Source organism: Acomys minous (genome assembly GCF_964271855.1).
Source record: "Acomys minous genome assembly, chromosome: 6".
Lineage (NCBI taxonomy): Eukaryota > Metazoa > Chordata > Mammalia > Rodentia > Muridae > Acomys > Acomys minous.
In genome coordinates, this window is record NC_140487.1 from 59883675 (window position 1) to 59901114 (window position 17440).

The following is a 17440-nucleotide window of genomic DNA, read 5'->3' on the forward strand; positions in this document are numbered from 1 at the left end:
ATTCAACCAGGGATTGTCGTATACACTGGGTGCTCTATCACTGTCCATAGCTTCTGCACCACTGTTTTGAGACAGGTTCTTCTTAAGCTTCTCAGGCTCGCCCTGACCTACAATCCTCACACGTGCCCTCCCATGTTACTAAGCATCAAGCATAAGTTCATGAGATCACTCTGATCTACATGTGATCCAAGTAGACCAGAAACAACAGACAGATTCTCCCTCCAGCAATTTTATCTCCATTTCCAGAGCACTTGTGCCGCTAACAGAGAGCCTGGTGCCTTCAGATGCTCTCTGTGTACAGCAGGAGTTTTTAAAGAGCACAAGAAAGACACCAGTTTGTATTTAGCTGCTGTAACGATTCTGCCTCTCAAGCCTTGTACATGCCATGGACCAATACTATGATAGAGAGCTGGCCATTTCCTTTTCACAGAATCAAGATTCATGGCATAGAAATGTGTCCTGAGTAGCTTGGAAGTCTCCCAGGGAGTCAGTTGATATGGAGCCCAGCTGTCCCATTGATCCACATGTTATGTGAGGGTCAATGCAACTGTCACGTAGCCTAGGGGGCAGAAGCCATGTGTTCAGCCAAGTAATGGACAAGGTGTTGCTGTGGGTGCACTGTTTTTCTTTTTCAAAATTAAATATAATATTTGCATTAATTCCTTGAGAATTTCATACACAAACATAGTGTTTTAATTGTACTAATCACCCATTCTGACAAGTCTATCCTCTACCTGTCCTCAACTTCATGTCCTCCTTTTTTTTAAAAAAATAAAACTCATTGTGTCCAACTTAAGCTACCCACACACCTTGAACATGAGGCTTTTCTGGAGCGTGGTTGACTTCCCACAAGTCACATCCTTAAAGAACATTGCGTCTCCTTCTCCTAGATGATATCAACTGTGTGACTGACGTTTGAAGTCAATAGATTTTACACAGGTAGATTCCCCGCTATGGTGTGAGTGAGCTTTGCCCAGTAGAGTGGATGAAAACTTCTCCGAAAAGAAGTTGGGCCACAACCTTAGCACCGCAAACCTGCCTGATGTGAGCAATGTACAATGATAGACATGGAAATGTCATAATGAAACCCATTTGTCTGTACACTGACTATAAATATTAAAGAAAAGAGAGAAGGAGGAAATGGAAAACCCCTCTGAGTTCCCAGTCTACCTGGCTTGGTCAGTGGATTTTGCACTGTGCACAGAACTGCCCTCCCCTCTGCCCTGCTGGCCTGACCTCTGCATTTTGGCCTTTTGAGTTGCTACAGTTGTGTGAAATGGATCTTAAAATACCTACCTACCTATCCATCTTTCTATCATCTAATCACTTATCATCTACCTATCTCTCAGCTATCTATCATCTATCTACCTTTCATCTAGCTAGCATCTGTCTCTTTCTCAATACAGATAAAGAGAAATGACAGATTCAGTGGCCCTTTGGTCTCTGTCGGGGATTTCTGGGGATTCTCAAGTCCGTTACACAAACTGGCCCTGTATTTGCATGTAGCCACCAACCAGCCTTCCTGCACTTCAGTCACAGCATTTACATATAGATAGGTAGTTGCCACACAGCCTTATGCAGAGAACAACCATGGAAAACAATGACCATACATGCTCAGTCCAGATCAAGCTTTGTCAGCCTGACAACATTTCCATCTGCAGTTGCCTGAATCCATGGATGTGGGACTCATGGACATTGGACATTCAGTATAGATCAGATATACATCTAGGTCCATAGAAAACATACACTCAAAACGTACAGTTATGCATATATGTATAAATGCTGTTGCTTCTCCTCTTGTTATATGCCACAGATCCACAGAAGCCTAGAGCTGCTGAGCTCTGCCCAACTCACTCGCTAAAACCCCACTGAACCAGACACCAGTGTAATAAACTCCGGATTGAGCACCAGGGTTTGGAAGCAGTTTATGACCTGGCACTGCATGGCAAACTGTAACAAACCATCAATCCATTTTCAGTGGTTTTTCAATGACTGTGTGGATTTGGACAGAAGTACTCAGCATTAGAAGATAATCAAATTTATACTTTTCTGTATATTCTAGGTATTAACCTGTCTGGTGTGTAACTCAACCTTATATCCTGTTCTTCTCCGCTTTTAATTGCTTCTTTTGCTTACAAAGAATATGCATTTCTTGTAATCCTGTTGGTCAATCCCTGGGCTTATATCTTGTGGATTAGAATCCTTTTCAGAATGTTCTTGCCTGTGGCAAGATTTTGAAGAATTTCCCATGAACTTTCCTTTATAGTTTCAAAGATTCAGGTCCCTTACTCTCTTTGACCCATTTTTTATTTTTTTTTATGAGGTAAGAATTAGGAATTTCATTTCATTCTTCTGTGGGTAGACATGTATTTTGTCACAACTACGTGCTAAAGACGCTTGTAGTAATGTATGGTTTTGACAAATTTTTCAAAATATTAGGGGCCCGTAGCTATGAAGTTTATTTCTAGATCCTCCACGGTTACTCGTTAGTCAACATGTCTGCTTTGTGACAGTGCGATGCTGTTGTCATTACTATGGCTCTGTACTGTGGTTTGAAATCAAGTGCTGTGCTATCTCCAGCATTGTTGTTTTGGCTAAGAGTTGACTGTCATCTTTTCTGCTTTATATGATTTTTTTTCTGTTTCCCTAGTTGAGTAAGGAATGTCATTAGAGTTTTGATGGAGATTGTGCTTTTGTAGATTTCTTTCAGTAACATTGCAACTTTTACAATGTTAATCCTGCTGATCTATGAGCATGGGCGGTTTTTCCATCTCTAGTATTCTCTTCAGTGTCTTCACTGCCTTAATGTTTCTTCTAACGACATCTTTCATCTCTATGCTCAAAGAACCAGTTTACTTGGTTGTCTTTATTCCTACCATTTTTCTTTCTCTAGCAGATGGACTGCTTGCTATCGTGTTTGTTACATGTTTGTTGTTAATACATAGAAGAGGGACTGAGATCTCTATGTTGGTTTGTGTCATTGTTGAAATTATTTCAGTTTTTAAGCATGTCATGACTTCTCTTCACTAACAATGTGAAGAACTGCTACCGAAATGCTCATCAAGAAAAGTATCTGTTCATAAAAAGACCTCGACAAACATTTTATATTAAGCTGTGATCCATAATGCACATCAGCAGACGCTAAAGCACCCAAATAAATACACTAACTGCTCTGAGTCGGTCTAGCAGGATTGCTTATGAACACACACATGCACACACACACACACAGACACACACACACACAGGAATACACACATGCACACACAGAGAGAGAAAAGGGTCAGGGGAAGGAAGAGTGAGAGAGAGAGAGAGAGAGAGAGAGAGAGAGAGAGAGAGAGAGAGAGAGACTGAGAGACAGAGAGAGACAGAGAGACAGAGAGAGAGAGAGAGAGATCTGCAATGATTACCTATTAGGCAAAGTGCACCTTCTGAGGCAATAGTGGCATGACTGTCAGTTGCGTGTCCCAACACTTTCTCCTTTATTTGAGGCCCACTCCATGTGAAGAAATTCATGCCGGGTACTGCTTACCTGACCAAGAGTCTGTGGCTGGCAAGTTCACAGGCCTTAGAGGGAAACCTTCTTCTATTGTTTCCTACATGGTCATGTTGTCAACTTGTCTTCTAAATGCTCATGCTTCTGTCCACACATTAGTGAATCTCTCAGCCGCAGTAAGAGAAGTTCCTATTTCAGTGGCAACAGCCTATGCGTACATTCATAGCAGGTCAAAGTGTCGAGAATGAGCAAAAATAGAATTTGTGACCCTAAATCGGGCTGCTCTACCACCCCTTCCTAGGCTCATAGAATGGGGCAGAAAGAATATAAGAAGCAGAGAATAGTATGACCTTTGTCCTCGTGCGTTCTCTGCAGCTATGTATTCCTGCAAAAACCTCAACAAGTCTGGGCTCATCAATATTTCATCATGAGCAGAGGAAGGGCCTGTGGGTCTCTCTAAAGAACTAATGGCAGCAAGTGGCTGCTAGAGCAAAGGGATGTCATTTTCCCCGGTGGTATAGACAGTGACAAGTTGCCACAATGCCAAGAAATAACCCACACTCATTCAAGTGACTCTGATCAAACTCTGTATAACACACAGCACGAAGATTTGAAACTAAGAGGGGGACTTAGAAGTAGAAAGGTTTCACTGTGAGAAGGAGCAAGCTGAGAGGGAAATGGAGGGGTAAGAACAACTAAAATGAGTGTGTGTGTGTGTGTGTGTGTGTGTGTGTGTGTGTGTGTGTGTGCATGTGGTGTGTGTGTGTGTGTGCATGTGGTGTGTGTGTGTGTGTGCATGCTGTCTGTGTGTGTGCGTATAGTGTGTGTGGATGTGCATGTGCTGTGTGTGTGCATGTGGTGTGTGTGTGTGCGTGTGTGTGTGTGTGTGTGTGTGTGTGTGTGTGTGTGTGTGTGTGCTGCTATAGAGGGCTAGGAGGCAGACCTCACTGAAGGTGTATAAGTCACTTAGAGTTTGCCCCTAGAAAGCAGTAAGGCCCTCATGGCAGCTGAGACTGTTCTCCCAAGAGTGAGGTGCTGAACTGAAGAGTGTAAATTCTCTTTCTCCCAGAAGCCTGGCTGCTGCTCTTGTCTTAGAGTTTTTACCTCTGTGTGGAGCAACTTCCTCTGAATTAAAAAATTTCCACAGGGAGTGAGAGGGAAACTCGTAAGACTCAAGAAGTAAAATTAGCAGGACTCAGGAAGACCCTGAAGCTGACAGGACTTCAGGTGGCCCTGCTCAGGGTTATGCATGCCACAGTTCTCACTAGAGAGAACAACCTCTTCTGTGGGGGCCGATCACAAGTTTTTCAGAGTGCGTCAAGATTTCAACTTTCATGAAACATGGAAGCCATCTCATGTTGGAATGAGCTTTTCAGTGAGGCAGCTGCCTGTGAGTCATCTATCCTCCTGTGATTTCTTACACATCCTCCTTTAAGGAACCATAATAAATCTACTAACTCACTAGCTAAGTGAGTTGGAACCCTTTTGGGGTCTTTCAAATGGTGCCCTTTCTAGGGTGAAGAAACATGTTTGTTCCTATCTCCTCAGGAACAATCACACATGATTTTCTTTCATACACATAGCTTACCGGCTGCTCTACTGCTAGGTAGACACCACCATAAATAAGGAGGATAGCAAGATAGTTGTTATGTAGAAACGTAAATCATCCACAAACAAAGCTAGCTTTTGAAAAGACTAAAATAATTACACCACATGATGTCGTCACTAAGATCACCCAGGTTGCATCAAGAACCACAGCCTGAGTGATGCTAAGCCTGACCCTCCAAGTGAGCCCTCAGCTTTCAACCAACACAGCGAAGACAGCTAGAAAGAACTTTCTGGAGCTCTAGGATGAGTGCACAGATAACAGATTGTTACATGGATATTTGCAGGTGCAAAATGTACTTAGGATGGCTTCTAGAGTCAACACTTCTGGGACACTGAAGTAAACAGATGACACCGGACTTTGAAAAGTGCTAAGAAGACCCAGAGAGTTGGTTCCATTGGAGCATGGGAGCTGAGATGGAATGTGCCTTTATATCTCTCTGCTGACCAGTCATGGATTATGGGCTACATGGGTCTTGGTTGGGGGTGACTGTTCCGTAGGTTCTGTTCAGCTAAGAGTAATCCGCAGCTAAGCCCTGTCAGCTGTTAGCACTTCTCTCGGTTTTGAGATTAGGGCTACACTCCTGCAAAGAGGAGCAACACGCAACCCTGCACCAGATGATGGAGTCTCCTAAGCAACATGTGGACCACTGAACACGGTCTTTAAAGCCAACCCCATCAAACAAAAACACAGGCTAAGGCTTGCCATCACAGCAAGTACAGGAAGGAAGATTCACCTAGGGATAAGCTGAAGCTTCAGCCACAGCACAGGGCTGTTTCCTCTGTTCTTCAGACTGAAACCTTTCACACTGACTCCACCCCTCCAGTGTCTGTGCTCAGCAGGTTTTGCAGAACTGCAGCAGGAGTGGTGGTGCATCCAGCTCCCTTGAGGACAGTGTGAGAGCTCATCAGTCCTGCAGGAGAAGGTGAGCTGGCCAGGAAGCCACAGAGCATGTGGGATGGGGCTGGGAGTGATGGGCACTGTGCATCCCAGGCACACTGTGCATGATGTTGAGAGGTCCTGGAAGGCTGCTGGGGCTGCTTAGGATGGGACTTGCCTGAGTAACAGGGAAGCCTTGCTTGAGGGATAGCTTCTGCCCGTGTCACTGGAAGCTGCTTCATGAAAACCCTTCACTTTTGCTTAGAATGTCACTGATGTCCCTGAGGCAGATCTTCAGAACTAGGAGGCAGGTCACCAAGTGTAAATGTGCTCTAACTGCTTTCAGCCCCCACATCAAATCTCAGTGCTCTGATGACTATTTGAAGACCATCCGCCTGGACAAACTTGACATCCTGTTGCTGACTCTGTGTCTAGGTCCACTTACGCTTCTCAGGAAAGCATCTATGTCCTCAGAAGTGTCAGCGCTGGAGTGGAGGATGGGAGCTCTGAGAGCAGGAAGAGACACGCGGAAGGGCCTATGGAAATGTAATTCTGGCTGAGCCTGAGAGCTGCAGTGCTTGCAGGTCTGGGTTTCTTCTTTCATGACGCTGGGGAAATCGAACACAAGACCAATGCTCTACCGCTGAGCTGTGGCTCCAACCCTGTGTCAATTTCCTTCATACAAATGCCTTACACAGCAAATGCCTGGATCCTGAGTGGTGGTCAGACTTAGTCTACAAAAGACCTTTGCACACCCTGGTGGGTTGGTGGCACTGTCCCTTTTCACAGTGGAGGGAACTGCATTTCACAGGGCTTCAGGGTTTCTCAAGAGTGATCTGGGCCCTGCGCTGTATCTGCCCCCTTCTGAAGTGTCTCTCTGTTTACCTTTCAGCTGCAGGATCTCTAGATCTTCTGAAACCACTTTAGACAGTTTTGAGATGAGTATTTCTGATTCTACCTCTCCAGCTTGCCTTGTCAGTGTAGAAAAAAGAAAAAAGCCAACTGAGAGATGGGCTGTCTTCACCTGCTCAGGGCAGGCTTGGTTCCAGCTTCACTTCCTGAGGCAAGAGCTGTCCTTTTCTCTCCTCTTCCTATTGGCAAATATGACATGATCCTCACTGGCCTTTAGAAGCTTGACCTGAGGATAAGCCAGGAAAAGGTCCCTGAGGGTTATGAGGGGTGTGGTGGAGTCAGAGGGTCTTGGTCTCCCGTCTCTGAGCTGGGCAGTGTGAGTACAGGGACCTAGGGCAGCTGTTTGGACATGCTGAAACCACAGTTTCCATACCTATGAAATTAGACAGAAATAGATTCTGCATCCTTGGGCCTTTATAAGGAGAAAATACCACCACGAAATGTGCATTTATGTGGGAGCAGCACAAAGCTAGTTGTACTTAGAAAATGAATCCATAAACCTTAACTCTTTACAGAAGAAAACACCACCCATTCCAGAGAGGGTGAGGCCTGAGAGTAGGGGACAGCAACTACAAAAAATCAGGTTTTGTGCTTATCTTAGCCCCACTGCTGGCTGCACCCCAGGGTTGTGTAAAAGCTGAGAGTAGACACCCTACGTGTAGTTTTCTGTACAACTGTGTCTGCCTTTTTGTGCACAACATAAAGTTCCATTTTCATCACTCTCAGGAAGCCAAGAACCCTGTCCATCTTTAATTGTATCAAACACCCACTGTGAGCCCTCAGGTCTCTTGCACTATTCCCAAAGCATTCACAGTCAATTTAGTTTGAATCAGGACACAGAGTTGAGTGAGATGGTCACAATTCATTGAATATACTTTCTGGTCAGAAGTCTGGGCAGTCACTTTGCGAGGATTCCGTGATTCCATACAGAATAGTGCTCAGGACTGACTGCCCAGGAGGAGCCATGGCTGATGGGAGTGAGAGTGGAGTTGTGCCCCCCCCCCTCTCTCTCCCCATGTGTGTGTGTGTATGTGTGTGTGTCTGCATTTCCAGCATACACACAGGTGATAATTTGCATATCTAAGTATCAACATGCTTATTAGTTTTTTAGAACAAAAAATTTCAAGTACTTCTTCATTCTTTTTTATTTTTTTACACTCTGCATGGCATCGTAAGTGAACTTGGTTTGTTTAAAGGCACAAGGATACATATTCTCACTGGCCTGATTCATTATATATTTGTTTGGAGAAGTGATTTTCCATGATTGTCTACTATAAATCCATAATTCATATTTAGCCATCTAGTCTCTCTGCACCTGTCTACATTCTTTGTATGTGCATGTGCATTTAATGTTTGAGAATTTCCTATCTGAGGACTGTATTTACATCATTTATGATATACAAGATTGACTCTAACCTTTGCACTTGATTTGTGATATCATTATTCATTATTTTACAAATTATTTAGGCATTTGTTCAGTGCTACAATGCATATTCTGAACCATATATATACTTGCAAGGAACAGATTACTGGACAGAGTCTAATATTTGACAAAGGTGGGTTTTTTTTCTGCAGTTATAATGAAAACCTCTCTTTGTTTCTTGTTCTCTCTGTTTAAGTTGGCCAATTCTTCCCATGCTTAGGGAAAATGAGGTGGAAACATCTGAGTTTTAGTAGAAAATACTTTCTCCACTAATAACTTGGGGACTCAATGAACAAGGACAAAGACCGAGGAAAACAGACAGGAAGCTCACATCAAACCACATTTTCTGTGGTGTTCTGACATGAATATTGGCTGGTAGGCTACCTTAATAATTTCTTCTTCTTGAGGACTCTGTAGAAACCCCACGAACAGAAATGATGATGTTGATAATGCTACACAATTCTGTGTTGATAATATTATAATATAATTTGGTCTTAATAATTGTATATGAGATTCACTTTCATTTTTCTTTAGTCTTCATCAGCTTGGACCTGTGAAGTTTATTTGTCTCATAGAAAGCTTCTGGGTGCTTTTCTTCCTACTCTAGGCTCTGCGCAGTGGAACAGCATTGGAATTTTCCAGTCACCTGTGGCTTATTTAATAAAATTGCTCTGAGAAGCTATGAGGAACTGTGCACTTTGATGGGGAGGTTGAGAAGTAATTTGTGATGTCTTTCATGGTCCCTGGACTAACTCACTGCCTGTACCCACTTTGGTCAAAGCAGAAAAGGGATATTTATACACAGAATGCATGTGTGATTCAGACATTAGCATCTCTGCTTTCTCCTTAGGGTGGGATGGTTACCTATAGTCCTGAGCCTGGCGACCTCCACACACTTAGCTAAACACCACAGTGCATGTGCTATTGCCTCTGAGTATGAGAACCTTTGAAAAATAATTTGCAGCTTGAGAAAATAAGGCCAGCACTGCCCTAAATAATGCACAAATTTAAAGAACTTCCACACCTTCCACCAATTGCTCCTGTGTTTCCATGCTGAGAGTCTCAGCAGTAGACTATACACATTAAGACACACTTTCCATTCAGGTCAGGATTGTCCATGATCTCAAAGCCAACCTGGGATGTGTAACAAGGCCTTTGTCTCAAATCACAAAACAAATAAAGACATACTTTAGAAACATCCACCATTGCATGTGGCCAGATTGTTGAACCTTCTACTGGCTGCTCTCTCACGGGACAGAATGGTACTTGCTTCTACCTGCATTCCTCTGGGTTGATGCCTCAAAACAAAGTTAAATGTGTTTTAGAGAAAAATATATCTAGACAACAGTAAAAGAGAGTAAAATGCCAGATTTCTAGCTGGGTAGGTGCTTTCCTCTCAGAGAGTGGGGAAGGGGCTGCAGTGGGTTAGAGTCTTAAGAAGGACATAGCAGAGAATGTTCTAGAGGAGAAGGCTCTAGGAAGTCTTAGACTTTGTAAACCTGCAGAAGGGGAGCTGGAAAGGTCAGAAGGTTGGAGAGCTTTCCAGCTTATCTTAACCTCTCTCTCCCCTTTGACACCACAGTCAAGGCACCTGGATTGCAGAGCCTCCAGAGAAGACCATGGCTGAGCCTCATGACAACTCCCTGAGGATTGTTCTGGTTGGGAAAACGGGAAGTGGCAAGAGTGCCACAGCAAACACCATCCTGGGGAAAAAGACATTTGCGTCCAGAATCGCACCCCATGCTGTCACCAAGACCTGCCAGAAAGCATCCCGCAAGTGGAAGGAGAGAGACCTCCTGGTTGTTGACACCCCAGGGCTCTTTGACACCAAGGTGAACATGGAAGCCACCTGCATTGAAGTCAGCAAGTGTGTCCTCCAGTCCTGCCCTGGGCCTCACGCCATCGTTCTAGTTCTGCATCTGGGCCGCTACACAGAGGAAGAGCAAGAAACTGTCATCAGGATCAAGGCCATCTTTGGGGAGGCAGCCATGAAGTACATGATTGTCTTGTTCACTGGCAAGGACGAGCTGGAGGACACGACCTTAGACGCCTTCATTGCAGAATCAGATACAAACCTGAAGAGCCTCATCAAGGAGTGCGGCGGCCGCTGCCTGGCCATCAACAACAAAGCAGAGAAGGCTGAGAAGGGGCTGCAGGTGCAGGAGCTGGTGGAGCTGGTGGAAAGGATGGTGCAGAGCAATGGCGGGGTCTGCTTCTCTGATCCCATATACAAGGATGCAGAGCAGAGGCTGAAGAGGGAAGTAGAGATCCTGAGGGAAATTTATACTCGTCTACCAGAGAAGGAATGCAGAATCGTGGAGGAAGAGTATGCCCATGGGAAACTTACTACTCAAGAAAAAGAGGAAAAATTACAAGCAATAAAGGAAAAATATGACAAGATGATAAGAAACTTAGGTGAAGAAGCAGAGGAGAACGTATTCAACCAGATTGTTAAAGTAGTTAAGAACATTCTTCTGAAAGTATGGCATTTTTTTCATAAGTAGTCGGTTCTTCTTTTTTCACTTATTCTGGGAACTTCTCCATCTCACTCCCTACCATTCTCCCTGCTGGTCCTTTCCTACAGCCACCAACAACTGAAAAGACGATACTAGGAATTCAATTTACCCAAGTCAGGACTCAGTGTCAGGTTCCAAGGCTGGACCACACTCCACATTCAGCTCCCTGTGCCTGTCCGTCCTCCCTTCCCACCCTGTTGGGCTGCAATGCCTCTGTAACCAGGAGCCAAAATAAACACTGCTTCCCAGAAGCTGCTTCTGTGACATGGTTTCTCTCACACCAACAGGAAGGTCCAAAGAGAGCCCTTCCTCAGTGTGTAGTTCCATTTTAATGTTAAAGGCGATCATTTATATATAGTGCTAGATAACGCAGGAGTTGGGTTCTAAATAGCAGAGTCAAATTCTTAACCACTACCCTCCTTTGCCCCCTCTCCCTCACACACTCTTTCCTGCAGGAAGCATCTCAGTGCGTCCCTTTGTGCCTCTTCAGCATCACTCACTCAGGCTTCCTCAACCCAACAGCTCTGTCACCCACAGAAAATGACTTACTGACATGCACAGCACAGCTTTGGGCTGGATCACAAAGACAAAAGGAGAGGAGCCATTATCACCAAAATGGCTGAGGCTGAGGCTGGGGCTTGAACGAAGACCATATCCCACTTGACTCTAGGCTCTTAGTTGCCTCTGTTCTGTGAGTTCAGGTTTTTGATCTTCGGATGGGTGTCTCAACTTCGACTAGAGTTGCGGTTTTTTGTTTTGTTTTGTTTTGTTTTCAGTCTTTGCCCAGTTTACATCTTTTGTGTAGCTCTGTTAGGACATGAAACAATGGATCCAGGGAGTGTTAATTGATGATCAGAAACAGGAAAAGCACACACATTCCAAAGAAACAATCCTTTCCCAGGCACTCAGCCAACTGGGGACCCTCAGAATCTGACTAGCAGATTGCACCCAATGGGTGATGGAGCTTTGAATACCTGCAGCCCAGGTGAGGGACCCTCTGGCCCAGGCCTGAAACCCATTTCCTTCTCTCCTCAGCTTGGCCTTCTTTGTCCATTTGGTGGGATTAAGATATTCCTGATGCTAGATCAGTAGTTTGCCCTTAGATACTGTAGTCACTGTGGCCTCTGGCTCCTTCTAGCTAACTCCTGCCTCTCCCTGATGGCCCACGAAGCCCAGAAGTCACCAGGACAGATATAGATAGCATGATTCCAAACACCTGCCCTACTAGGTAGGAGATTTCTTGTAGACAGAAACTATCCATGCACTCGTTGACGGCACAAGGCAATAGTTATCAAGTAAACAATATTAACTGTATACACTTTGAACAAATAGGTAACTAACTCAGAATAATTAGCTCTGTGGTGTATAATTTTCTTAGCAGGAGTGAGCTTCACCTTAATATGGTAATAATCTGTCTCTTTCTAAGTGTGTATTACATACACATGTAGCATATGTAAAGTCAACTAAGGCTCTTGCACGCCCTTTCCACACCTATTGACATGTGCAGTGACCCATGACTCCTGGAAATCCCCACAGATCCCAGTTCTTTGCATTGTCAGTGGGTCAGGCACTCGCCTGAGCAAATCCACAGACGAGCCTCCCAGACACTGGTTCTTCAGCTCAGAGAAGCTGCCCCAGAGGAGGCCGTCAGAGAGCTCCTGCCATTGCTTAAGGCATTATACCTGGTTTCAGAATGCCTTTCCAGAAAGGTGTCTTGCCTTCTAAGCCCTCAGGACATACTTTCTGCCACAGATACCTCTCCTCTATCTTTTTCTATTTACACACACACACACACACACACACACACACACACACACACACACACTTTTTTTTAACAGAATGTTTTCTTGACATTTTGGTATTGCTAATGAGGCTTTATACAGCATGTGTCATCAATTGGTGTGTTTGCTATTGTGGTTCTAGGGGTGGACACCAGGGCCCCAGCATCACTGCCAATTCTATATTCACAGAGCTATAAACCCAATGATTTTTTTGTTGTTGTTTTGGGCCCAGGGTCCCATTAAATTGCCCAGGCTGACCTGGAAAGCATTAATTCTGCCTCAGCCTCCAGAGTGTTTGCATTATAGTTGGACATCAGCATAGTAGCTGAAGCTTCATTTTAGAACTGCAGGATCCGTTGTGTTGTTGTTGTTGCTGTTGTTGTTGTTGTGTTGTTGTTGCTGTTGTTGTTGTTGAAAGTAGTGTGCAAGTGTGTGTCTGCATGTGGTTGTATGGTGGTCAGTGAGAGGCCAGATGCTCTAAGTGTCCTGAAGCTGGAGGTGCAGACAGTCGTGCGGCTGCCTAACATGGCTGCTGGGAATGAACTTGGCTCCTCTGGAGGAGCAGCAAACGGTCTTAACCACTAAATCATGTTTCCAGGCCCATACTCTTTTATCTTAAATTTGATTTTTAAAGTTATAACACTCTACACCCAGGTCACGGAACACAATCTCAAGTGTGAGAAGTTTAATAATTGCACGTGTTTCTATATTGTATATATCTGTAAATAGAGAGAGGATGGCCGTAGAATCCCCACACCTCTGCGTTGTTTTCACAGGCTGACAAAGCTACTGTGTGCTTTTACAGATGCTTTTATTTTAAAACTAATTTTCAATGTGAAACTCAAGTTTTTGTTGCTTTAAAACATACACCATACACTAAACCCAGAAACAAGGGATGACAGTTTGCCCTTTGAAAACCGTGTCACCCTGTTTCTCAAGTACATGGCAAGGGTGAAAGAATATGTCACAGCTATAAAATGTCCTCCTGCCTGTTCCTGGGGAGAAAGAAATGTCCCTGTTGCTGTTCAGAGTGAGACTCTGTGTGGCAGGAAGCATCTATTTCACTCTGGTTCAGTACCCAGGGAAGAGTCTGGGGGAGGTAAGGGAAAGGAGTCTGAAATGCCTCAACGGATCTCTCTGCTGAGGCCTCACCTTGTCCAGTCAAGCTCATGACTCATCCCAAACACTGAATGGGTGGATTGTCTAAGGAATCCATGTGAGGGGAGACATGTGAGCCCCACATTCTAACTCTGCCCTGTGGGGTGAGTACACTGTCATGTGATAGGTCCAACTAGAGATGGAGATGGAGAAACAGGAAATGGTTAAGGCGGAGACAGACAGCAGCAGTGGTGGTAAACACACCCAGGCAAAATGACAGCAATCAACCTTGTTTTTATAACTTGAGACCTTTCTGAGAAATGAGGGTCACAGACACCCACTACATAATGAGCTGAGAGCAGCGTTCTGTGAGTGCCGCCACCCTGTCTAAAGGAAGACGTGACGTCACCACAGACGGGAAGGATTGAAGGGAGGAGCCTGTGCTGACCTCCTGTGCAGACGTGGGGTGGGCACGGCTGATTCTCCACGGCTTCCTTCCTGTCCACACTCTTCCTGGCACACTCCCTGTGAGAGTGGGGACTGGGTAGAAGCCTGAGGCTGTTTAGGGACACAGTGCAGTGTGTGGTGGGCAAGAAAGGGACTTGGAGGGGCAGGAGCAGGAATTGAACATCCTTCCAACAGGGTGACCTGCCTCCTGGGACATTAATATTTTGTGCTGAGGGTGCTGAGGACAGGCACAGTGCTGAGGTGCTTTACCAGAGAGGCCAGTGCTAAGAGGATCCCAATGGCACACTGGTGTCAAGGGCCACCAGAGGAGTCTGGATGAGCCACAGTGACTTACATGTGGGAGTTCTTGAGAAGGGACACACATGAGTGGGAAAGTCCTACAGGTTTTAAGATGACAAATAAAGACTTGCGCCCCTTCCCTTTGCGGCCATTGGGGTGTTTACCTTGCTAAGATTTAGAATTCCTGTCAGTGTGCAAAGGCCTCATGGCCCATGGCCCCTTACATGCAGAGGGATCTTCAAAGCACAGTCTGTGTCACTGAGCAGTCTGCCTAATCTGACATTTTCTCTACCACTGCTTTGCTGCAAATCACTGAGCTTCTGAAGGAAATTCCTCCGCAGAGGTGCTAAACCCAGTTAAGTCCAAGGCCTAAAGGTAGCAGTGGTGTGGCTGCTGCTAAGTCATGTGCACGTCCCAGGGACAGCAGAGTGCCCCAGGCCTCTCCTCTCCAACAAAAGTCTTTGAAACAAGTGTGTACCTTCATGCCTTCAAGCTCGCAGAGCCTTTCTCAACCGAATGACTCGTGTCCTGCCGTCCTGGTGTGAGGAACTTGCTTTGCTCTCCATGGTTGTTGTCTCATTAACAACGTCCCCTTTGCCCTCTTGACAGAATTTTAACTAATATGCTTCTTTTCAGGCTTAACCAGCTTTTTCAACAAGTCTACTGTGTCCTTTGCTGTTGGTTCTCACAGCGCACTGAGTTGAAAGTAGCCAGCAGTATCCGTGCATCTGCCCAGATGCTGTGCGTCCTAGATATATCTTCCAGTAGAAGACCGTTCATCCACTTTAAAGTTGGTCTTCCAGGAAGTCTCAAGGCAAGAACATAGTGCATTCTGGTTCTTTGACAAGGGTTAGTAGAGAGCGCCTCCAGGACAGTTCCCGCTAGAGTCTGTATTGGCATCTGAAGCCTCATGAGCACAGCCCTCACATTTCTACGGGAGTCTGGAAGTCTGAGCCCTCATCACAACTACTCATGAGCTCGCGTTCTACAATTTCTAGGTCTCAGATTCTCAAAACTTTTCCAATGCCTCCCACATATGAGTTATGCAGCTTCACATCCCCTCAGGTATCACCACAGTAACAACCCACCTCCTGCTCGCAGGTTTCTATTAGCTTCTTGGATTTTCTGTTAGCTCCTGGAACTCACTGTGCTAGGCAGTCTGGCCTCAAACTCACAACCCTCTTATCTCAGCCTCCCAAGTGCTGGGATTTCAGACTCAAGCCACCATGCCTGCCTGCCTCCTTAGGGAAGAATCACACCGTAGAGAAACTCCCTGAGGTATCACTCCACGATGGCTTGTGTAGTTACTTCTGGCCTTGTTTTTAATAGCTGAGTAGTATTCCATAGTGTAAATGTGTCACAGTTTCTTTATCCATTCTTTCTTCCGTTGCTAGTTCCTGACGTAGTACAGATATTAAAGCCCCATCAGGGGACAGCTGCAGCTGTGTTCTCCCTCTCTGTGAGGCATCTCTTCACTCTGTTTTTTTCTCTGACGTAATTTCACTTTGAGGTAGAAATCAAATCACTCACCCTTCCCATGAATCTCTTCAAGTGTCTTCTCTCTATTTTGTTCTAGTAATTTCAGAGTTCCAGGTCTTATATCTAGGCCTTTGGCCCATTTTGACTTGGTTTTTATGCTGGATAACTCATGGGGGAAAGTTCTAATCTTCTGTATGTAAATGTCCAATTCAGGGTGTGTAGTTTGCTGAAAAGGCTATCTTTTCTCCAGGGTTGTCTTTTCTCCAGTGTATGTTTTTGGCTTCTCCATCAAGAATCAGGTGGCTCTAAATAAGTGAATTTACCTCTGTCATGTTCTACCAGTCTATAAGACGGTTTCTATGTCAGAATTATGCTTTTAGATTCCTATGGCTATCTTGTGTTTATTGAAACCAGGTACACGGAAACCTACAACGTGGCGTTTAGTGCAGGATAGATTTGTCTATGTGGGAGTCTTTTGTTCTTCCATGTGAAGTTCTGTATTGCCTTTTCTATTTACCTGAAGAACAGCATTGGAATTTTGATGAGGACTGTGTGGTATAAAGTGATTTTGGTAATACTTACATTTAAAGTAGATTTTCTCTAATTTGTGAACATGGCCAGTCTTTCTATATGTATATGCACACACACACACACACACACACACACACACACACACACACTTATGGCTGTATTTGTGTGTGTATCTCTACATATGTGTCCTTTTCCTTTTTTGTTTTTGTTTTTTCCAAGACAGGGTTTCTCTGTGTAGTCCTGACTACCTTGAACTCGATTTGTACACCAGGCTAGCCTCGAACTCACAGAGATCTGCCTGCCTCTGCCTATCTGAGTTCTGGGATTACAGGCCTGCACCACTGTACCTGGCTTCACATGTGTCTTTTTTCAATTTATTTCATTAGTGTTTTATAATTTCCTTTGCAGAGGCCTCTCATTTCCTACCTTAAATTTATTGTGGCTATCTTGAATAAAATCACTCTTACTTTAGAGTGTGCTATTTGAGCCCCGAATCATAAATAGATGGTTCTCAAGCCCAGGCCAGTCATGTTCAGCATGCAGAGCTCATGTGTTTCACATAGTACTGTGTATCCAAGAGTCACAGGCCAGGGACTGTACCAGGCAAACTGCCAGCAAACACCCAGGCTTTAGGGAAGGGAGTCCTGATTGCTTCAGCCAGTTTGTTTTTATTTTATTCAGCTTTGAGCTTTACCCTAGTCTCTATCTACCCTAGACTCTATTTGGTCAGTGCCCTCATGGAAAATGTTTCCTCCTGAGCTCTGGGTGGCTGATGCATATATTGTCAGAGGTGAGGTGGACTTTCGACCTTTCTGCTCACACAGAGAAAGACCGTTCTTTGCTGTCCCTGAGGACTCCGGAGCAACCATTTTATGGTTTTCCTCACATATTGAACCTGAACCAGTTATTTCACTTGAGGTCAATCACTTAACCATAGAGTTCATCTCACAATATAGTTGAACACAGAAAGGACAG

The 17440-nt window shown here is 44.8% G+C and overlaps 1 protein-coding gene across 1 annotated transcript; it reads left to right on the forward strand.

The window, feature by feature from the left end:
* Window positions 1-5857: 5857 nt before the first annotated feature.
* Window positions 5858-11080, forward strand: LOC311599169 (GTPase IMAP family member 7-like). The gene is made up of 2 exons (XM_084784845.1): window positions 5858-6024; window positions 9896-11080. Exon 2 carries the CDS (start codon window positions 9933-9935, stop codon window positions 10815-10817), a length of 885 nt encoding a protein of 294 aa, XP_084640971.1. The 5' UTR covers window positions 5858-6024; window positions 9896-9932; the 3' UTR covers window positions 10818-11080.
* The last annotated feature ends 6360 nt before the right edge of the window (window positions 11081-17440 follow it).

Bases quoted from the DNA above. Each gene is read 5' to 3' on its own strand.
- LOC311599169 (XM_084784845.1), top strand. From the start codon at position 9,933: ATGGCTGAGCCTCATGACAACTCCCTGAGGATTGTTCTGGTTGGGAAA.